Consider the following 25,330-nt stretch of genomic DNA (forward strand, 5'->3'; position numbering starts at 1 on the left):
ACGTACGGTAGATAAAGAAACCGAGACCGTTCAAACAAAAAGAAAAAAAGCAAAACTATAATACACCACACACGGTAAAAATATTCAATTTCTCAAGAAGTAACAATTTCTTCATTTTGTTGTTAGATAAGTCGTCAAACATCAAGGTAAATTTGTATAGTGTTTGATCTATTTGATTACAAAAGAAGAATAGCATCTCTATTCTTAAGAACATAATATTTAATAAATTCAATTTTTGCAAAATAAAATGAAAAAAGACAAAACATTAAAGTGGATCAATTGAAACATGAATAGTTTATTTAATTAATACTAGCCAAGACACCTGGCTTTGCTCTGGAAAATGATATATTAAGTAAAGATAATATAATCATATAAAAATCAATGTGCAAAAATATATATACTACGTACTTATAATAGATCCGGCCGAAAACAATTCGACATCAAAATCTACGGAAGTTAGACGGTTCGAATTTAAAACATTTTTATTTCGAACACTTTTCTAATTGGATGGCAAAAATGACATTTCTCAAATTGTATGCACTTGCATTCGTGAAAACAAGTTATAATTTTTAAAATGACCACTTTTTGGATGGAATTAAGCAAATCTACAAAAATACGCAGTAAAAATCATAAGTGCATATTTTACGTACATTATCGGACAACCTTAATCCGATTAAACCTAGGACGGGAACGGTGTTTATATCGAGGTTTTGCCATCGTTCGTAGCATTTCTTGGAAAATTTTCATGCATACAAATCTGGCCTTTTTTGGTAAATATAAAATTTCATATAATAGAAAAAGTAAGATAATAATTAAATGTATAATTTGAGCTCCATTTTGAACAAAAATATAATCTTATGCTTATAATGTCTTCTGACACATAATACAAACTCTTATTTTTAGTAAATTTATTCATTTCAAAATTACTGTAACTTCGTGCACATAACCCTTACCACTGTAAACTCCATATCTCAATAGTGGCCACCAAAAACGAAGTTTGAGATGGAACCATCTACATCTAAACTGCATTAAGTACTGTAAAAATGATTATCACACAATCAACATCATACAAAACTTTTTTTATCTGTTCAGTTCATTTTGGTTTATTTATCAATTAATAATAATGGTGATAAATGCCGAAATAAACTCGTTAAAATTTTCTTGTCAAAAATATCCGACTTACAAACCTGTGCCATTTAATCACTCGTCTTCTGTTCACTGTAGAAAAATAAAATATAGATGGTTTCTGAAGTTTTTTGAGTGTCACTTTGTAGAGAATTGAGAATTACCAGAAATTTATCAGATTTTAAGAATCAAGTTCAAGTAGGTGTGTATGATTAAAGCATGGTTTGACTTGGAAAGAAGAAAACTAAAGATAAACTTACGGATGGCCCATATGTCCTTGGGAAAATCACAATGAGAATTAAAAAAACATGAAAAATTCTTTACTCAATCTATTCTTGCTTCGTGAAACGAAAAACTATGCCAGTTTATAACTGGAAGTTACAATTGGTAGATAACTCTCATCTGTTTTCAAATAGACTTTTAGACGGGCTATTTACAGGAAATTATGGTAATTGCAAAACAAGGCATCGAGATGAAATATAATTAAATACCAAAACTATGGCCAGCTGTAGGCACTGGTAAAATATGCAAGGTCAACAAGACAAGCAGGTGTTTAGAAAAGAACATTAAATTCAAAGTTATAGTGTGTGTGTGAAAGGTACAAGATTCTCAGTTAATATCAATAATTCATTAAAGGATGTTTACTAAAATAATTATAAATTTCTTGAATTTCATCATTTTTTTTTTTAAACTGTCCATCTTCAAGTAAAAGATACTTTTTTTATCTTCTTTGACTCAAAGATTAAGATTGACACCCTCAGCGCTTTGGAGAAAAAGCTAACAGGTTAGAGTCTTCATATGAAACAACAAAGAAAGAAAGAAAGACGCCCTCGAGCTATTCCCGTAATCGTCGTCGAAAATATATAATGCATTATTTAAAAAAATTCGTCTTCTGAGCAATGATGATTAACCTTTAAACTCTAATTTGAAGATACAATTTGAGACAGGTAAATTTTCTGCTAGCGTTGCTGTGTTGTTAATATTTTCAAACACGTAAAATAATTCTTTGGAGGATTTAAAGACAATTTTCTTACAAATCACAATGTGATCTTATTAATTTAGTGTTGAAAATTTTTCTTATATTTTGAATATGATTACAACTTGTAAAGAACAGAGATTTTATCAGTTAATAGACATGTTGACAAAACTAGAATATACGATATTAGAAATATTGAACATAAATTTTTCTAAAAATCCTCAAGATACATTGTCAAGATTTATATTTAACACTTATTGGTGATATGGCCAGACTGGAAATATAGAATGAACTATTGGCTTTATCCAGACTCTTATGCTATAAAGCTTTACACTTGATTAGAAGAATGGTTTTTCGTGATAACGTTTGTGATATTGTGAATATTGAGAATGATAAAGCTAAAGGTATTTATACTAAGTGAAGCTTTTTAAAATAAGTTTACTTAACAACAACTATAGATCAGATTAATAAATCTGGAACAATTTTGATATTTATAGAAAGCAAGAGAGTTTTATCAAATCCAATTTTTTTTTTGCTAGACAAATTAGCATCTAAAAATCAAGAAGGAATACTGTACCATAGTAAAAGCATATATGCAGAAAAAGTGATTTTAGAAAGGTTGCATTTTTATTATTTAAAATAAAATGGTTCCAGAATTACAGTTTATCTATTTACTTAAATATCTATATCTGACTGTATAAGTAACAATGAGAATACAACTATTCTATTTGTTCTATTTTCCTTTCTGAAAACACACTACACTTTGGATAAAACTTTAATATATGGGCCACATACAAGATGTAAATTTTTTTTTTTTGTGTTTTTACTTTCTAAATATAAGTTTATCAATTTATTTCACTCTCTTATAAAACAAAAATATTCTTCAATTAAAGTCAGTCAAACCTTAAAATTGAAACTTTCCACACTGCAATTCATTGTCAAAAAAGTTCCAACAAATAATTCAAATATTAACAAAAGTATAATCTGAATAAAAAAATTAACAATATAAATTTCTTTTAAACTTTTAGAGAAACTATGATAATGATTAAATTAATTTTTAATATGCATCTCATAATTGTGGAAATATGCATCTCAATGTCTGTGTATAAAAGACACAACTTACATTGTTTTATCAAAGGAATGCATAAATTTTGTCATCAAAATCAACAAACTTGTAGATATAACACATTATTGAAATTTTAAGATAAAATGTAATTTAGTATCATATATTTTATTGAATTGCAATTTGAAAAATCATAATCTATCAATTTCTACTGTTGTCCATCTGTCTGTCTGTCCTTAATCCCGAGAATGGAATTAGATAGATAAAAGTCGAGACCAAGACCAAATACGGAAAGCTTAGGGGCAAGAGGCCCCGATTAACTATATACAAACTTCCGATCTAGATCGGAAGTTATTTCAATTCAAAAATTTCCCCCGAAAGGAGTTAGATAGATGACCGGCATAACTCTATTGTTAAAAAAAAAGTATGATGTACAGGGGAAGCCACTACTAATTTCAAGTGAAGAGCATATATCTTAAATTAACTGAATTAAAAATTGCAGCCAGACATTGTAATGACACTTATTAAATACATTACCCTATAAGAAACCAAGTCAGAATCGTCATCGTAATCAATCAATCACGACGGATATATAAATCCGGCCGGCATGATTATTTGATTGTTGTGATTCAAGCTGGATAATAAATCCAGATGATAATCATGAAGGCATAATTATTATCTGGATTTTTTAAAATATATTGTACACCATATACATTTGTTATACATATGTATTATCTAAGATTTTATTAAACATTTTTTTCTAAATTATTGTTTTCTTTAGTTACCGGCCCCAGTTCAAAATAATTTGTATGTATTTATATGCGAAATTATACCCCGACTTATGTGGTTATCACTCGGTCCCATCTATCGCGTAAGTTCGGGGTATACTGTACAGGGGTGTTAGAAACAAGCAATTATTTATTGTGACATTGTCACAATAAATAATTGCTTGTTTCTAATTAGTTTTATTTTAAACTCAACAGAAATTCAAGCAATAACTTCAGGACTAATTAGATGACATTTATAAGAAAATACTGAGGAAAGAATAAAACCAAATAATTTTCAAATTAATATTCCTTTCATATATTAATATAATCTGGTAATTTTAATGGTTAAATTTTATGCTTGTAAAATAATTTAAATTTAAGATTATTTTTATTTAACTAGAATTTAAAGTAATTTATTTTCATTCTGGACAAATTTAATGTGTTTTAAAACTTCTAGTAAAAAAAAAAAAAACAAAGATATTATATAATTAAGAATAGCTTCTAAATATATTTTTTAAAATTTGATGGCATTGATTTTTATTTAAGACTTGATAAATCATACTCTCATATTGATGTGAAAAAGATTGACAATTTTTAAATCAAATCCTGTGTCTTTACAAAAATATTGTCTAATTGAAAGTAAAAAGAATAAGTTTTAAGATATTATATTACATAAATTTAATACTTACATGGATAGGCTGTTTGGCAAGTTTAATTACACGACTAATTACGTAAGTCATCAGATATTTCTGATGAATTACTTCAGAAACAAGTCCGTGATGTTGTGCTTGATGAGCTGTGAATGGCTGCCCTCGAATTAACATATCTGCTGCCTGGAAAAATATTAAATTTAACAAAAAAAGTGCTAATTATAATTTTGTGTGACATTCCAGGTTGTTTGAAATTAAACATTTACTTTACAAACTTTTATGCTATAATTTCAATTTTTCCAATAATAATTTTCAATTAACTCATATTTAATCCTATTATGCTTCTTAATTTATTACAATTATTAAAATTATCACGAGTTGGCGGTTAAACGCCTACCTCTAGACACATTACTTTGTATCTAATTATTAACTTAACCTTATTATAGCTTGATAATTCGGCAGATCATCTATCTTTAATCTTATTACTGCAGTTTTAAAATTAACTTCTTCATTAATAAAGCAGATACAACTACTATGTACATACTGTGAAAAATTGAAATCTTCATACTTAATAGAGATTATTTAGTAATAATTTTATATAAATATTATTATGATTAGATTTTAACATTAATAGTTAACTGAATAACTGGATATTAAGATAACATATCAGTAAGACTTAATAGCAAATGTGATATCCTCTACTTATTGTGATAACTTTGGGATCCCATCTAAATGATAACATTAAGCAGAAGAAGTAAGCAAAAGTACAATCAGAGGAAACTAGTTTCTTTGACTCTAATATTAAAAGGATATGTTAAAACAATTAAAAAATTATAACTTGAAAATTTATTGAGTATAAATTGTTATGGTGTTGTTGGAATGTATCCTATCTGACTTATACCGATGCCTAGTGATTTGCTGGACCAAGGTAAAGCTTAGCTACAGGAAAAATTTTCTTCTCATGCTGTCTGTTTATATGTCTGTAATTAAGAATTTTCTTACTATATAGCATGTGTTTAGTACAGTGTATATATGTTATTATGAACTCTTAGTATTTCTAGACTTTTACATAGTATATATGGTGTGAGGCCTATGTAAGAAAACATTAGATAAGGTTCTAGATCAGCGTTTCTCAAAGTGAACGATAACGCCCCCTTGTGGGCAGTGAGTAAATCTAGGGGGTGCTTGAGGCAGGGTACTGAACGATGATCAAAGATAAAAGTTCCCTTTCCTCTGTCAAACGGATAAGAGGAAACATTGCATTTAATGGTTTCCAGATGTCGAGAACAATGTACGGTAAGGGCACAAAGTGTGAGATTCATAGAAAAGTTTTCCTAAGAATATTTCCAATCCTTTCTCACACGGGGGAATTGGGTATAACTTTATGGAACAAAGGGGGCGGTGGATCGAAAAAGTTTGAGAATCACTGTTCTAGATCAATGCCAGTATTCTTCACAGACAATTAATTTTAATGACAAGTTTTAAGTATTTACTAATTTCTTCAGTGTATGTATTTTGTATATTTTGTGTGTATTGTTTTCTTTGACTGACTGAGGTATGTAATAGCTTGTATTTCTATGCAAGTTTTTGACGTATTATATTTGCTATTGGGTTAGATTAATGTTAGTAGTTTGTCTGTGTTAAAAGTTTGCAACCTGATGCGATATTTTATACTTTTCTTCAGGATATGACATTTCCTACAGGTGCTGTCTGTAAGTATTGCATCTTTTAAAATGTGCTTCCTTATAGTTTCTTGTATTTATGACCTGATTTTGTATGGCAATAATGAATCCTTCTGTCTCTTCCAATAGGCATCCATGAGTTAGTCAGCAAAATTTGATGCAGTTCTATTAATGTAATCCAAGCTGAGATTGTTAGGATGACTACAGTGGAGCTCCTAAATCTAGGACTGCTTTATGTCTTTTTTTTACAGTTTTAGACCCAGGTCAGTGTTGTCTAGATTTAATGATGTACTGTTTCTGTTTGCAAGAGTTAAGCTTTATGTAATTCTGATGATTCTTGTTTTTTGTAGACAAAACTCTCAAGGTGTTTGTATATGTTTATACTGAAGATTTATTGTATCTGTCAGGTCTTGCCAACTCTTCCTTGTAAAGAGGGAGAACCTTTCAACAGAAGACCTAGGGTGGAGTATGTTGTGTTTTGTTCATATACAAGTACAAAACATTTAAAAACCTGAATTTTTTAAAGCCAAATGACTTCTGATTATATCAGGCTTTAATATAGTCTGATATAATCAGAACAAATTACTTAACATTTACAGGTAGGCATTAGGAAGAGATGCCCATGAAAAATTCCTGGGATTCATCCAAATTTGTTCCTGAGTTATCCAGAGCATACAGATAGTATATGTAATAACTATGAATGTAGGATGCTGTCAATGCCTTCCTGTAATCTACATATGCTAATAATTGCTAACAAACTTAAAGCTTATTCAAGCCAAGCTGGTGTAGGTGACCAATACCAAAACCTTAAAGAAGTTATCTTCATTGCTATCACTCATTTTGTTCTATTCCCTAATAAACCAAGGTATAAGTCCGATCACGTTACTCTTGATAAAGTTGATTACGAACATGACCTGAAGGACTTTAGTTATACTTTCATAGAACTACCGAAATTTCCAAAAACAAAAGAAGATCAATTAGAAAACATAGCACCACTTTTCAACTATTTTTTTAAGTAAGCAAGTGAAACTAGTGAAAAGGATCTAAGAAAAATAGTGGGAAGTGATGTAATTATTGGTAAAGCTTATAATGAGTTGGTTAGATATAATTGGACCAAGGAAGAACAGGCTATATATGAATGGTCTAAGAAAAATGAGGATGATAATGTATCTTGCCTCAAACAAAGTAGAATCAAAGGAAAAATCGAAGTGGCAGAAAACCTACTTAAAACTGGCGTATCTGTCGACTTAATAGCTGAATCCACAGGTCTTTCGATTGATGAGATTGAAAAACTAAAGTCAAATTAACCCACTGCCGAGGAATTTTGTGCACATGAGTTAGTAAACAATTTATGCCTCACTAATTAGTTCGTTTGTAAGTTTGCAGATATGCTTTGAGGTATAGATACATGATAAAGCATTTTAAAGTGTTCTTATAGCATTATTTGTGATCAGGTATTTACTTTATATTTAGAAAACATCTATAATACCCCTTAGAATTTGAATGAAAGTTGATGCAAGCAAATCTACATGGTTTGAGTGTGTGTGATTCAATATACCACAATAAAATAAAATGTTTTTCTTTAGTAATATATGGTATACTAAGTATTTAAGTAGGGGGTAAATAATGAATTACACTTTAACACCATCACTTAAGTATATAGCTCTAGTTAAGATAGCTACTACATTGTGGAATCAAGATGACATTAGGGCTTTAATAGCAAAATTCTATTTTCAATCGTTAATTCTCAGCGAAAGACGAAAAGAGTGGCAAGTAGTAGAAGATAAGGTAATAAAAAAAGTGCCAGAGCTTCTGTTATCAGAACCCCTAAAAAAGAACATATTGGATTTTATCAAACCGATAGGCATGGAGATATTAAAGTGGAAGGAGTATCATGATCAAAACCCCTATCTTGGTATAGATCTGCCAAATGAGCTTGTTGGACACCACAAGGGGCAATAGATAAAAAGAAAATAGTAGAAGTATTAATTAAAGATGAGAGTTTAGATATTACCATATGCTACAAATTGGCATGTATTTATTGTTTAGAGGATGATGTGAGAGAACTATGGAGTTCAATGCCTGAAAGAAAGAAAAGAATTTTTATAATAAGGGACATCCAAGTTTTTCTCAAGAGCTTAGGCTAGTAGTGTCCTGGACTTATGATATAAAAGGAGAAGTAGCTAAATTAAATGGTTTGATTAAAAAAATCAAAGGAAAAGAAATATCTCCTTACCAGTTCACATTTGAATATGCAGCAGTTAATGGCAATAAAGTGGCAGGCAACCGAGTATTTTTTGCAAAAATTAGCCTCTAGGGAAAGAGAAGAGTCCTTGGTAAGGTATGCAGGATACATAGCAAATACACATTGTGACTGCTCACAATCATACTGACTTTCCTAAAGAACACTATGCTGATGTTTTGTTTTTTTACTCTCACAAATGAATGAAGAGCAACAAATAGAAGTGTTTAAAAGCTATCCTTATGAAGTGTTAAAATGTTTTTTGGATTGGCCATGGCAAAACTTCTTTATAGGAATGGCAAATTGTATGTGGAGTTTTCTTTCTGAGGAGGATTATGATTATTATTAATAATACCCCACAACAAACAAAGTCTTAGCTGGGTACGAAGATTATAACTATCAGAAGCTTTTTGGGAAATTTTGGCAGCAAAGTCCTGGTTCTCATAAAAAATATATAATAGATTGGTGCGCATTGGGTGGATTATTGTTATCAGACTTAAGGTTGAAGACAGAGAGAATATCAAGTTGATCTTGAAAGATGCAACTCTTGTGGGGAGAGAAAGAATTATCTCTTATGATAAAGGAGAAAATACTTGTGAAAGCCTAATTTATAGCAATAAGTGGGATTTACTTAAGTTCTTTATTGGTGAATGCATCTCATCCAAAAATGCAATGATTAAGTTTAAGGAAGAATTCAAAGAGCATATAACATGCAACCGTTCAAAAAAATATGCGGAAAAAAAATATATAGGCCCTATGAGATAAGTTTTTTCAATTATTAGATGATCTTATTCAAAAAGATGATAGAAAGAGAAGTATAGAAGGTGACAGTAGTCCAGCTAAGAGGCTTTGTAGTATAGAATTTAAACAAGTAGCACATAATATGAAAAAATAGGTGAAAAAATGCCAAAAGCAACAGCTAAAACAAAACACATTGAACATAAGGCTGAATTAATAGAGTTATTGCTCACAGAACCAATTAATCCAAATAATGTTAACGGTAATCCAGTCAAGTCAAGTGATCCAGGAAGACCAGTAGGATTTGCTGAAAAGTTTGGTTTATCGTTGTATGAGACTCCTAGGATTGGATCGACCAGTGATCCAGAATTCTCTATTCATGGCATATTAGGTTCGGTTCTAACTTTACCTGATAGTGGACTAGTGGAAAAACTTGGTATCAATAAGATATTTGCTAAGCATACTAAGGAAGATGTTGAATATGTGCAAGGCAGTAAGAAAGTAAAAGGTGAAGCTAATGTTGTAAAACTGTTTTTCTCTTGAAAAAGATGGAACAAATGATCAGATTACAAGTGATCTAGGAAATAGATATTGTTATAATGATGATGAACTTGAAGAAATAGCAAAAAAACTAGGTATTTCCGACATTAGCAATTATTAAGTTTGTGTTGTTTGTGTGTTTATTAAAAAATGACTGAATCTATGAGAAACAGTTCTTTTCATCTGATGTGGTTTCTACAAAAACCTTGTTGTTGTTGTTGTGTTCTTCTATGTGATGGTATATTGCGTTTGTGATGCATGAAATGAGTATCGTGTACAGTGTAAGAAGACACATGATTGGTCTGTACTGGCATTGTCATTTTTGGGTTTCAAGTATGTAATGCCCTATGTAAGAAATTTTGTCTTGTGCATGCAAGATGTTTGGCTAATTCTTGGTGTAAAGATGCAAATTTTTTCTACCAGAAGTTGTGAATGCTATCTGCACAAAGTGTCTTCAATGTTGTGTGTATTTATTTTGACATAGGGCATAATTGGTGTCTTATGCACGTTTTCTTCTTCCTCTTTGGTCCAATTTAGTCACACAGAAAAATTAATATTTTAACTTAACCTTTTAATAAATAATATCTTCCCATTTATGGTTTTTATTTTTATAATACAATACTAAACTCTAATAATGCAAATGAGGTAAAAAAAATATACAAGAACAATTTATTAGCTAAATCCTGATGTTTAATACAACTCTATGAATTCAAATCTATTATTTCAGTTTAAGATTGACATTAAATGATTTAAAATATGATACTGTATTACTATAAATAAGCTTGTTCAAACCATTATTATTGAATGATATCTCAATAAATAAAAATTGCATTTAAGAAAACAAAAAATTTTCTTAACAATAATGGCAAAGACTAGGTAATCTTTACAAAAAATTGAAAATAATTAAAAATAGAATATGAGTAGATAATTGTTAAGTCCAAAATTTACAACTAATTATATTTGCCTTTAATTCACGAATTTAAAATTTGTAGAATTCAGTTTATTTAGTTTGAACTGTCTATGGTAGATTTTTTGTAATGTTATTCTGGATAGAATAGTCTGAAATGAAATTCATGGTTACATTTTTTATCGTGAATTTTATTTCAGTTAAAACACTAGAAAATAGTAGAAGTTCTATTTAAAAATTATCATAGTAAAAAAACAAATAAAATCCAAATAAATTCTGCAGATAATTTGCTGAAATCATGGGACTAATTGTTCTCACAGTAATAAAACTGTAGTAAGAACAATTATAGTCATAATCTTGAACAATTTTGTTAATTAAAAATATGGAGATTTTCAATGAAAATTTATTAAAAATGAATATACAAATGCATGTTTACAGATAACAAATTGTAAGTGGATGTATATGTAGATATAGACTAAACATATATTTGAATTTATACTTTCATTGATAGAATAAAAATGTAATAGACTAAAGATCACTATTTCATTCTCTCATCTACATACACCACGTTCATAGTTTCACACATACAGGCAAGCACAAGCATGCACACGTGTGTATGTGTATGGTACTTGTGCTTTATTATGTCATATTGTAAGATGTATAATTAATTATTCTTTTTATTTGAATGATTCAATTAATAAATGTTGCAGTCCACCAATTGTCACATTTGAAATTTTGAAACACACTATTTGTTTTTGTATGATAATGAAAAAGAGGAAAAAGTGTATATTTTGTGTAGCAGGCTTAATAAAAAATCCATCAAATAACTATGGCAACATTAAAAATTGATTATAAATAAACCCAAATGAGAACATAGCAAGTTAAAGCTGATAAACCAATCAAATCATTTAAATTTTTTGTATCTTTAGTTTAAACTGTTTTGACAACCTTTAAAAGCAAGCCTTTTATAAAACATGTTTTAAACTATCTGCAATTATTATTCAATTTAGTGATAATACATTACTTTTATTCATTATTAAGTTTTAATCCAAATTATTACAGACTGTTTCTTGTGTTTAAAATTATGTTAGTGTACACTACATGTAGTAGGCCAAGATACAAATTCAGTGTAATGGTGTTAAATTTTCTTAAACAAAATATTTTGAAGTGTTTCAACAATTACAAATATCATATGTTTTTGAAACACATTATTTCTTGCAGATGGCATTTTTCTATCAGTCTATCATCATAATTGCAATTATTTCAATCAAACAATCTAATAAAGTTTGAGCTTCTTATGTCACATTTAAATAAATATATATGTTAAAATATAACTAATAAATTCAAATATTAAATTCAGAATACATTATTTGTTTAAATTCATTAACAGACATTTTTCTAAAATAACAATAAATATCATGTAAAGAAGATAATTTACCATTGTGACACCCATAACTTGTGGCAAAGTCAAAGTTCCTGCACCTTCTGGAGTATATCCTAACTGAGAATAGGGCATAGAAAAAGTAGCACTCTCACTGGCCATTACAACATCACTATAGGTAAGAAGAGTTACAGCAAATCCCATTGCATTACCATTGACAGCTATCACCAGAGGTTTTGAAAATGAGGCAAGTGTTTCAATTAACTCTCTAGTAAAATAAAACAACACATTTATTAAATTATTCAATATATTTATCCAAAAAATAATTTATAAAAGTATTATTTTACATCAGAAGATGAGCCCTGCGTTGCTTGGGCAGAAAGTAATGGTAGTGAAAATTAAGATTATAGCCGATCTTACCCGTTTCCCACCGGGTGCAAGAAATATGATAACCTTACTTAAATAAAATGATTAATTTTAAATTCTACAATCTAAGAAAACTTGTTTGGAACATATTTCAAATTTTTTGAATTTGGAATATTTTTCAAAATTCAAATATTCATTCAAATTCGTTTATTTTGGATTTATTGTTTTTGGGTTAAATATTTATTAATTTCCAAAATGTATACTATATGTGCCACTATTTACTTTCCTTCTTTATTATTTACACTTTATACTGACTAAAACTAACTCTCTCCTCCTTTTCCCTGGGAGAATTGAATTTCCAAAAATCCCTTCTTAAGGTGCATTCTCATGGCATACCCTACTAAAAACACAGTCAAAAACACAAAAAACCACATCTAAAATAGTACAATAGAAGCCGAGTTCTTCAAGGTAATCCTTAACCCTCTACCTCTTCTCCGCGGGGATTTCCAAAAAGTTTTTATTAGGATGCATTCTCATGGCATATCCTACTAAAGTGCAATTAAAAATAAAAAATCACATCTAAAATAGTACAGTAGAAGCTGTTTCTTAGGATAAACCTTAATCCTCTCCCCCTCCCCGTGGGGGGAATTTCGAAAAATCCCTTTTTAGTGTACATATTCATGACGTACCCTAACTGTGTACCAAATTTCAACTTTCAACTCCTAACCGTTTGGGCTCAGTGCTTATTATTATTATTAACATCAATCCATCTCGATTATAAGATACATCTAATTACAGCAGCATTAGAAATTCTTTTATTTTTAAATATTTTCTTTTACCTACTGAAACACAAAAGAACAGATGATGATAAACAATTTGTTGAGAAAGTAATAATGAACAGTTTTTTTTTTCACTTCAATTCTACTTAATGATGATTTATACCATGTCACTAATTATATACAAAAGTTTATGTTATTTTCAACATCCAGTATCCAATAGATTCAATGTAAGAATATTTTCGATATCCAAATACTGAATAGAAAAATAGAATTTACCATCGAAATTAAACAATACCTAAAGATTTCAATTATTTTATTCAGAGCAACACCATTTTATTTGGAAAATAATCTTATTTTGTCTTTGAAAAATTTTTCAAAATTTTATAAAAATTTTTTATTAAATTTCATATTATTTGAGATAAATAGCAAAATAAAACTTAACTTAAAACTTTTACATATAAGCCCATAAAAGCAGTAATTGCATAAAACTCTAAATCTTTCAGCTTAAGCAAGTGTTCTGCCTTAGGCAGGCTGGAACAAGACAGTGATCACTGCTTCACAAGATCAATATTATTTTCTTTTTACTAAATTTTTATCTAGACATAGTATTTATTACATTAAACTCAAAATTAAAGGAAAAAGGCACACATAATAAATTATTCATGCATTCATGTATATATTATAAAGTGAAAAAGAAAGTATAACAAGTACACATTGTAAATAAAAGTTATTAGTGTTTTCTCATTTTAAACTGACTTTTAGAAGCCATGTATTTATTTGTTCACATATAAGCAGTCTCTGCATTTGTCTTAGTCATTATTAATGGTAAAATGGTCAACATTTTTGGTGATATGTTATTTTTAAAATAGATCTGTTTATATAACTATATTCATTATTACAGAGGAAGGCCTACAAAAAGGTTGAAAACCAACATTAGTGCCTCACAAATTTGATTACTGATTTTATGATACTAAAATATACTATTATTGAAAATATAATATAATATATCAGTATCTGTTGCATCTGCTAAATGATTATTCTCACCTCCAATCAACAGTGTGTCAGGTAAGACTTTCTTCACTTTTGATCTTTTTCACTGAGAGATATTGGACCTTTCCTCTGTAATTGATGAATTTAGCACCAATGAAGAAGAGCAGTTTTGTAGGCAAATTTCTGTATACCTATTAAATTTTTCAATCTATTGTAAAACTACTGTACAGCTTTTTATTACTGTGTTCCATTGTTTGTTTCTATATTAAAAATGTTCATATTATTGTAGATGTAAATAAATCTACCCTCTACTTCCATCACTCTTTTAATGAGCCTCAAAAATAAATTTTGCCTAGGACCTCACAAATCCTAGGGCTTTTTCTGCATTATTAGTTCATAAAAGGAAATAACTTTACACAATTTTTATTTTTCAATTCTTAAAAGTGAAACCATCTAAAAAATTTTAACAATGAGTTTTTAAATATTTATAAAATGAAATTCATCAAAACTGAATAGGAAAATCTATTACAATCTAATCATTGTTTATTATATCTGACAAGACACACTAAAAGTGTCATTAGGATACTGGGTTACCTATTTAAGAGATTTATTTTTTCTTTCTGTTTTACTTTCTGCCCTATGAGTACTAAGAGAACCATTTTTTCCAGGCTCACCAGGGCTATGGTCAAGTCCACAATGGACAGGGGACTGACATGTCCAGAACAAAACACTCCAAAATGTGCAGCACTTTATAAATCATTTGTGTCAATGTTATTTATATTTATGTACTCTAACGTAATAATTTGTCATTTGGTCTCCTATTTATTAATTTCCTGTTAACACATCTGTTATCTGTGAAAAGAACATTTCTTTAAGTTTTAAAAAGTTTCATTCCATTCTCAGTGTTCCTAAAAAAGTTTGCAATGTTGGACGCAAAAGTACTTAAGAATAGTTAAATCTGTTTTTTCATGTTTCTCTGAGTGTTAACATCCAATTCAAATTTTTGCATTCCATACTTAATGTCTGTGGTGTACAGTACCTTCCACTAATTTTCAAAAAATATGACCAACTGTTAAATACTTTATTGCAGACTATTAAAAAATTCAGACCATTATACTCACTGTAATACCTAGTTTCAGTTCAAACCACCTCAATAAAAAGTTAGATACTATAAAAACATCAAGCTTCTTTTGCATTACTTTAGGACTATTTTAAATTTTAAAAATTTTTAAGATTGTAAAGGACACTTTATTTTATAGATTTTAAAAATATGGACTACAGAAAAATTTCTTTATTCATTTAAACTAAATGAATGGTGCATAATCAAATCAAAAAACCAAACTGTATTAAGTAATTTCTGTTTTGGTACCAAATAAAAAAATAAAAAAATGAAACTTACTTAACACTTTTAGCCATTTCATCTGCTACTGTTTCTTTCCTCTGATAAATTAAGGGTTGAAGATCAAGTCCAGAACAAAACTGATTACCTGTTCCTGTGAGCAATAATACTTTACAAGTTGGATCTCGCATAGTTGCCTCTAATGTTTCTTTAAGTTCTACAATATCCTGTACATAAAATATAAATTTTATTGTTATTAATTTTTGAAAAGTAAAAAACAAAACAAAAATTACAAATGATTCCATTCAAAGTTTAAAATTAATTTAAATTTTATATAAATTTAAGCTTCAAAACAAACCTCGACAGATAAAAAATTATGTTTGCGGCCATTAAATTTAAACATGACTTGAGTATAATTTGCATTCCTTTTGACTGTGATGCCTTTATAATGTAAAGTAAACTCATGATGTGAAAGTTTAAACTGACTGGTTTCTTCACCTAATTTTCTTTTTAGAATTCTCTGGTTATTCTCAGTTGATGTTTGAGATCCCTGAATCCTCATAGTTCCAAATGCTAATTTTTCATCTTTTCCTATTAAGTTATGATTAAATAATTATTCAGTTTAAGTCTTTATATATATAAAACAAAAATAAGTTATACACTCTACCTGAAAATATTTAGAAGTAAACATTTATAAATTAAATGTATTATTAAAAACTTACCACGGATATCAGTGTTTTCAGAAATCATTGCATTCTTGTAATTTATTTGTGCTGTACAATTTTGTTTTGATATGCTGCATGCATTATTTTCATTATTTCTTTTCTGACCATGTTTCTTGTTTTGAGCTGAATTATCAGATTTATTTACACAATTTACAAAAGAAGAACAAATGTTTTGCACTGATTTTGAAACTTCTTCATCACTACTATTAGTAACCAACTGTTTGACTTTCTCTTCCTCGTTCAGAGAGATCTCTGGAGAACTTGAAATGGAAGAACTATCAAAAATACTGGAAGAATCTGAATTAATTTCAGATTGATTAATTAAGTCTTTTTGAAAATTATTTGATAATATATTAAATTTATTAATTAATAGAGGTTTATGAAGCTTCTTTCTTCTATTATCAGCTTCCTCAATAGAATCTTTTTTAGGAGAAACAGAATTACACAGTATTTTATTTTTGTTTATTTTATTTGCATTTTTTAAATGTTTTTCTCCAAATTTTTCTTGCGATGCCGATTTACATATTATTATTTTCTTTGTATTAATATTGCACAATTTTTCCTTTGGTTTAATTAACACAGCTGATTTTATATCTTTCTTAGATTTGGTAATCTTTGAAGATAACAATTCTGAAGAATTTAAACAATTCGCCAACTCTTTCCTTACCATAGCTCGTTTTTCACTTCCTTCTACTTTACGGATTCCTCTAATGGGCAAAATTCGCTTATATAATGTTGATGAGGTTGAATATTTCTTGCTATTGAGATCTTTAGAGATTCTAACAGACTGTCTTCTCATCTTTGTTTCCATCATTAACGACTTTACCGTAATATTTTGAGCCCATCTAATTTCTCGTAAAGAGTCATATAGTTTATCCAACTCATTTTTTTTCTTAATATCCGATTTTATTTGAATAGATTTATTTTCTTTCATCAAAACCTTTTCACAATTTGATAAATCATCAGTGTTTTGGTCAACAGGTTCAGTCAGCTTATGATCGTTGACATTTGTGTTTAAATGATCACAAGGTGACTTGCATTCGTTATTAAACTCAACATCTAAAGCAGACCATTTACAGTTTAAAGCATTATTTTCCTTTGCAAATTTTTGTACATTATTAATAACATCAGTAATAAATATTTCTCTGTCTGTCTCATAAAATATATGTTTTTGAGGCTCATATGTTGATTTCTCAATATTTAAACATGATGTAAAAGAATTTAAATTACTATTATTAGAACTATTATCATTTATATCAAATACATCATTTGAATTATGATAAAAATTATGTTTTAAATTATTTAAATGATATTCATGTTTTGAAAGAGAAGTTTCTAACTGCCTTTGATTTTCACACGTAACACTAAAAAAGGAACTGGGTTTTTCATCACAATATAAATGATTGTCAGTTAGACAAGATAATGATTTATGCTGGATATTTGCTTTTATTAACATGTTTCCATCAAACTTTTTTGTAATACTATCTTTTTGGTTATGTGTTTCACACGTCCAACTATGTCTTCGAGTCCTTTTCTTAGTACATAATTTCTTCTGTTCACTGATATTACACATGTGATTATGAAGGACATTTTCTGACGTCATATATTTATTTAAAGAAACTTTTTCCTTAATTACTAAATCTTTGGCACAAGATGTGTTTTGTGAAAATTTATCAAAAGGCAAATATCCCTGAGAATGAGCATATTTTACACACTGTTCGTAATTCCATTCTGTCCTTTCTGGAATTGCTGAAGAAATAAAATTAGACAAAACGGAAGAAGTAACTCTCTCTTTCCAATCTTGAGACATTGAGATCCTTTTTTCTTCAGATTTTTCAATTAGTTCATCCATTAAATTTTTAATCTCATTTTCATTAACATCAGTTATTAGTAATGGTGCATTTTCTGTCATATCCATTGCTAATATTAATGTGATCCATTGTATAATATCCTTAAATATTTCATGATTTTTCTTAGAATTTCTTTTATCTAGAAATAAAGAAGAAAATTAATTACGAGTGCTATTATCATTTACATTAATTTAAAAAATTTTTTTACTTAATCTCGTGTAATTAAATCAATAGTAAAAACACTTCATAATTATATTTAAAATAACTATAATACATAAAAATCAATAAACTTGTAAATTTGATATAAATCATAATTAATATTATAAAAATATCATACATAATAGCTAACTTGGAAATACAGTGGAACCTGGTTAACTTGAATCACTCGGGGGCAATGTTCCCTCTATGCAGTGCGGCTGTGCACTGCTCAAATTGTTGCCACGCACGAGAATTTGTGCGCCATGCAGGTGAGCATGCACACTGATTTCAATTGTTTACTCATTTCTCACTCTCTCTGCAACATGATTATTGCTACGTAATTTCGATTAAATACATTAAATCACAGACAAAAGATAATATTTTGTATGGAAGTATGTTTTAAAATGAATTTTAATCTCTACTTTATAATTAATTATTTTAATTTTTATAGGAAAAAATAAGATTTTATATATATATATATATATATGCTCAGAAAAATTTTTTGTTCAGAATTTGCTCAGCAAAAAACTTTTTTTGCTCAGAGAAGTATATGTTCCACTCATCTATAAAAAAAATTAGAGGGAACATTGAATTGCTCGGGGGGAATTCAGTGACTCATAATATACCCTCCATATGAATCATAGAATCATCATGTCAATGTAAAACTCTTGGTACTGTCCAGAAACTTGAAAATGCTTAACTGAATTGGTATTCAATAAATAAGCTACTGAGAAATACTTTCCCTATTGGTTGATCTGTTTGCTCCTGTGTTTAGTAAGGATTTTTTTAAATTGAAATATTTCATGCCTAAATTGGTTGGTTTTTTTTTAAATCATTATTTTGCCACACAGCTTAAAATTTTTACATAAAATCAATTACAATCATTTTTTAAATATTAATTTATCAAAAATCCATTTATTATGTCAGCTAATTGGAGAAATCCATCAGCAATCAAATAAAAAAATGTTCGAAAAAAAGAAGGTTTGAATGGCAGTTACAGTATCTAGGTCACTCACACCGTCTGGAAGCCACCACCCCTGCCTGTCATCACATGACGTAATCTTTATTTTTAGTCGTACATGGTTTCCACACTTTATAGAAAGTTTCTGATTAGTTTGTTCAACAGTTGGATGTTAATTATTTTATTTAATGAAAAATTCCAGAGAGTTTATGAAAGTACTAGATCAAAACCCCATTCAAGTTAAGCAGTTTGATTTAACATGTAAATCCCTATGCTATATGATTGGGAAAAGAAAATGACGGAGTTATCCTTAACCAGGTTCCCACTATAACAATTATGTAAGATTTTTATTTTAAATAATTGTATTCCATTCAGATGATATAAAGTGGTCTTCAAATTTTTAACATTTACAGAATTTACTTCCGAGTATTACTTATGTAGTAATTTACGAAATAATGTGTGACTTCTGCACAGTTTTCATTTTCATTATAAATTGGCTACGAATAGGACTCAAACCTACAACTACCATATTGAGCCAATTCTTTTCATCTAGAATGCTTTAAATTATTAAATTTAATAAGAGATGATGCTTAATGTGTATTTCTAGGCCAGAATGGCAAACTTATGGCACATAACATATCTGGCATGTAACATATCATATCACTTCTATTTATCATCTGTCTTTTTCAATCATTCTTTTGGTTTATCACCCGATTAGCTTTTTTACATTTATTCTAATTAAACCATATTCGTTTAATTTATTTAAATACCATTATTTGAAGTCTAAAACTTTGGCACAAACAAACATCTTTAAAGTTAAGTATGCTTACTATATGGCACGTGGGCTCAAAAAGGTTTGCCACCCCTGCCCTAGGCCATATTACTTAACATTTAATTATTAATAGCAGCAATAATATAGCCTGATTTAATCCAACAATCATTTGGCTTTAATATTAAATAACTATAAGGCCTATAAATGTTTAGATTTGTATCTTGTAAAACCTTTGAAAAAATAAAACAAAATCTAATTCATATGGCATAAATCATTCAATTAGTCAATATTTTTATAAATTGTATTGTTTATAGAAATATATTATAAATAAAAATTCCTTAAAATACTTAAAATTTGGTTATGTTAAATGGGTATGTGAGATGGCAGAAAAGAGTTTTAAAAATATATATTAGAGTATAAACAAGTTTAATAGAATGCAAAAACTAAATATTCTCGATCAACTATAAAAAGAAAGTTAATTTTATCAACATGAGACCAGAGAATTATTGTAAAGTTTTGTCAATAGTTAAACCTTTGCCTTGAATTTTTCATGCATTCAGAATGTGCATACCTGTGCTACCTTTATTACAAAATTATGATTGCTTCGTGTACTTTATTAAACCCGATATAAATATATAATCTGATTAAAACAATAAAAAAAATTTTTGATATGTGTACTATCATCATTCTTAGGATATAATTTGGTATTAAAGATTTTTTTCCTTTTCAACAGCATATTAATAAAATGAACATCTGAAAATTTTAAACATATTTCCAATTTTGTTAAATGTAAAAGTAATTGTTTAAATTTCTTCTAAACATTGATATGTCATTATACAGGGTGTATCACTTAAAGTTGTGACAGGAGTATATGGTAAGGTAGGCTATAGTATATTTAATAGAGCAAAGTTCAGAGAAGCTGATAAATCCTTCATTGCATGACCTTAAATGATAAACATAAAAGAATAAAAAATAATTGTACTTGTCATCTCTAAACAAATAGGCCTACAGAACAATATGACAGTATTATAATAAGTTTTGATATACAAAATGTCCTCCATCTACTCCAATATGAAATTGTGCTCAATGAATATACTACCTCTCTTGAGTGAAGGCACCTTATGCTATGGAAAGAGAAGCAATTAAAACCACTGCATATAATCATAGCAAAAAAATTCATCCATTATTCAAACTGACAGCATTTCAGTTGCATAAATTCTTCCCAGAAGTCATTTAGGGCATTGCCTTGATAGTCAAAAATGGATACTAACATTCAAAAAGCACTTGCTATTTATCAGATTATGTTAACAGCTGCATTAGCATATGAAAATCATCAGCCAAAGCAATGTGATTGGTAAAATACTCATTTGCAGATTTTTGTTGTGACGGAAAAGATGGATAACATTAAATTATAATGAATAAGATTTTTTTCAGATAACATTCTGTAAACAGTTTTAATTCCATCGTAAAGAATTCTATAAATTTTTTTGTTATTTGATAACATCATAAAAGTTTTGAATCAGAAAAGTTTAGAAGAAACAATCTGAGAAACCATCGACTCAATTATTTATTGATAGAACCAAATACTCAACCACCATTACATCAACTTATGAGTGCTCTTAGATATCATAATAGTTATGAGACTTTACAACGTTGTAGCTTACAATGTGTTTTGAGAATATGAGACTTTGTATTTGGCAACTTATGATAAATTTCATTGTAACTTAGGATACGAGATGTTTGTGAATCCAGGCCTTACATTGGAAAGATCTTCATTTTATAAAATGGTATTTATAATATTTATTCTTGTCTTATTAAAGTTTTGTTTGAAATGTTTCTAGATTTTCTTTAAGTATTCTGAAAATAAGGAAACTTGAAAGTACTTAACAAACATTTAATCTAGATTTCTAAAAGTTTGTTTGATACAAACTTTTACTTTGTTTGTTTGATACAAACTTTTACTGTTTGTTTGATACAAACTGATTAAATCAAATCAGTGTGTATCAAAAGTTATCAATATACATATATAAACTATTATAAAAAATTTAAATTAAAGCTAAAAGTTATGCTTCAAAAAATACAAATTATATATTAGTAATGCTATTGATCAAAAAGTATTTTTGCCTTTTATATAAAGAATACCGAACCAAAACTGTTTTCTAATATAAATATATTCTATTGTGAAACATTATAAATACACTATATAGGCCTAAATACACAAGCAGATTAAAATTTATTTAAAAAATAGCAATGCAACATAAATATATAAATATTTATAAAAGAAAGAATTCAATATTAACATTTCTATTGTGTATTAAGATATTAATTACATGAATCACTAGATATTTTTAAGTTTTTTGTTAAGCTGTTGTAATCATACTTTCAAATTATACGTTTTACAACACCTTTCTTTGTTTTTTTCTAGCAATTTCTTTAATGTAACTAATGGTTTCGGCTATATTAAATAGCCTTCTTCAGGTTAAATAAAAATAGAACATCAGTTATAAAAATAAAGGCTTTATTTTATAACTGATGTTCTATTTTTATTTAACCTAAAGAAGGCTATTTAATATAGCCAAAACCATTAGTTACATTAAAGGAATTGCTAGAAAAAAACAAAGAAAAATGTTGTGAAACTTATTATACAAAGTTCTAGTTCAGGGCTGTCCAACTGGCGGCCCGCGGGCCGTATACGGCCCGCCAAATTATTTTTACGGCCCGTGAGTACATTTTACTATGAATAAATTTATGTTACTAAATTATTATTATTAATATTAAAATTATTTTACTATGTGAAAATTACGGCCACAATGTTCTCATTAATATATTACGAATATTTTAAAGTTTTCTTTTTAGTATAAATAAAATATTTTTTTAATTAACATAAACTGACTATTCATTTATCAACCTTCTTGGCCCCCGAAATGTTTGGTGAAGAAAATATGGCCCGCGGGCTATGATAAGTTGGACAGCGCTGTTCTAGTTTATTGTGCATAGAACTTTCAAATTAAACAGAATATACGAGAAAGTAATCAGTTAAAAAATTTTTCAAATTAAAGTAAAATTTATTAACAACACAGAAAAAATTACTGTTGTTATGTATTTAGAAAGACTAAAATAAACAGAATATAACTCAGAAACTTTTGTTTTTCTTAAATAAAACTAGAGAATAATGTAAATTTAATACAGTAGAGCGTCATTTATCCGAATCAATTGGGGACTGGGGTTGTTCGGATAACGGATTTTTCGGATAACTGATTATGTATGAAAAAATATATTAACCTATCCCATGTTAAAATTTTTCTCCGTTGCATGTCGCTTCGTGTTGAATTTTCGTCGATTTTAAGCCTAACAAAAATTTTTATAATAATAATCGAGGCTATTGTATCGTTAAAAATTATTTCTTTATTTTGTACAAACAAAATAAATATATTGAAAAATATAAAAACAAAAACATTATACTTTAGAAGCTAATCTAGTATCAAAAACGCTTGATTCAGCACGACAAAGTCTGACTGGAAAGCTTTCAGTTAACAGACATTTCGGTTGATTGACTTTCGGATAAACAATGCTCTACTGTAATTACATTTTCTTTTGTACGTTAGCTTTCTATCTCAAAATATGTTTGTGCCTTTTAAAAACACTCATTTTTTTTAAAGAACATATTCATTCTCTGAGTTCAATATCAGCTGTTCCAGAGATTTTACAACTATTATTGGCTGAAACTGATCTAAAGAAGGTCAAAAACATTTCCAAGATTAACAATATGGTTTCCATAACAAACAATAACAGGAACATATATTGGATTCAACTCTTTAATGCAATTTTAAACCAAAATATACATAAAAGTCTGCTATAAGCTAATGTAATACACTTAACAATATTTATATTTAAGAATTATAATATTCAAAGATCTATTAAGCCTTCACACTATAATTTAAACGAACATTTATGATTTTCATTTATGATTTTTGTGCTGAAACAAAAGTAATCAGTTTGGTTTGGATTGGTGCTAGGTTAATCATGTATAAAGCATGCGATTTTTTTAGATATTTGATATGTTTATCTTAAGTGTTCATATAACACTAAAGAAAGAATATAATTAAATCATTCATTTTTTCATTCTTAATCTAAACTTCAAAAACTATCATCAAATTTTTGAAATTCAATAAAAAAAATCAAACTTCAAAAGTGAAAAGAATCAACAAAATTTTGAGATAATGTAAAATAACTATAAAAAAAGTTCTCTTCCTATGTTTAGTTGCTTATTTATCTTTTATTTCTATTATCTTAAACTTTTGAAATTTGGTTTCTGCATTTCAACACTTCCCATTTTAATGACTGACTAAATAATAAAGATTTTATTCCACAGAACAAATTATAACTGGTGATTGTTTTAATTAAATGTTTAATAATAATAGAAAAGTAACTTTAAAAATCTTTGTATACAGATTTCATAATTTTCAAAATCTAATAAAAATAATTATGACATCAATAAACTTCATAAAAACAAAATTATTCTTGACAGCTGCTAGTTATTAGACAACTTGCATTTATATTATAACTTATTAAGCGTTATTGTTGAAAAAGAAGTTTTTCTTTGTTAGGTTTTTCTCTTAATTATGTTAATGCCAGTTAAGTAAAAAGATTGTAACTAATAATTTTTGTAGATTTCCATTTCTATAATTAAAAACATTCAGTAACAGAAACTAGCTAATTAATTAACTACTAGAAACTTAATACTATCAATCTCCCTAATTCACAAACCTCACTGCAAAATTTCAGAAATTTTCAACAAAAAGCACAGGCGTTAAGCTTCCGAGTGGATGAACAAAACCATGCAACACATACAAACATCAATACATACAGAAACCCTCTGACTGTTTTTGCATTTCTCGATGTTACAAGATTCTCTGAATCCAAAAATGTAAAAATCTTGGAGAGGAGTCACTTTCTGACCGATCGCCACATTTCCCTCTATTATAAATAACAGCTAGGAAAGTAAAAAATTTTATGTTGTTTTTGGAGAACATGTATAAACAAACATAAGTTGTGCATATGATATTGTAATTTAAAGGTGTAGTTTTAATTTTGTTAGTTGTTTATGTTATTACCATTACATTCAGTAATGCAGTAAAACCTCAGTATTCAATATCAAATAATTTGAAGTATCACATAATTCGAAGTCAAGTCCCCGGCCAAGAGAGTAGGGTTTTGCACATATTTTAGTTTGGATAATTTGAAATACTCATACAATGAAATTTGAAGTCATTATCTGG

The 25,330-nt window shown here is 28.2% G+C and overlaps 1 protein-coding gene and 1 pseudogene across 1 annotated transcript in view; one reads left to right on the forward strand and one right to left on the reverse strand.

Annotated features, from left to right (window-relative positions):
- LOC136971951 (uncharacterized) overlaps nucleotides 1-25,330 on the reverse strand; it is a 36,538-nt gene that overhangs the window by 2,825 nt on the left and 8,383 nt on the right. The window contains exons 2-6 of the mRNA XM_067266470.1: nucleotides 16,268-18,259; nucleotides 15,904-16,136; nucleotides 15,606-15,772; nucleotides 12,129-12,339; nucleotides 4,621-4,764 (exon numbers count right to left, since the gene is read on the reverse strand). Of these exons, the coding sequence (XP_067122571.1) occupies nucleotides 4,621-4,764; nucleotides 12,129-12,339; nucleotides 15,606-15,772; nucleotides 15,904-16,136; nucleotides 16,268-18,188 (2,676 nt within the window). The 5' untranslated portion in view covers nucleotides 18,189-18,259. The remainder of the gene's footprint in view (nucleotides 1-4,620; nucleotides 4,765-12,128; nucleotides 12,340-15,605; nucleotides 15,773-15,903; nucleotides 16,137-16,267; nucleotides 18,260-25,330) is intronic.
- LOC136971964 (uncharacterized) lies at nucleotides 7,870-8,854 on the forward strand (annotated as a pseudogene).

Source organism: Centruroides vittatus, unplaced genomic scaffold (assembly GCF_030686945.1).
Source record: "Centruroides vittatus isolate TY-2023 unplaced genomic scaffold, ASM3068694v2 contig_2734, whole genome shotgun sequence".
Taxonomy (NCBI): domain Eukaryota; kingdom Metazoa; phylum Arthropoda; class Arachnida; order Scorpiones; family Buthidae; genus Centruroides; species Centruroides vittatus.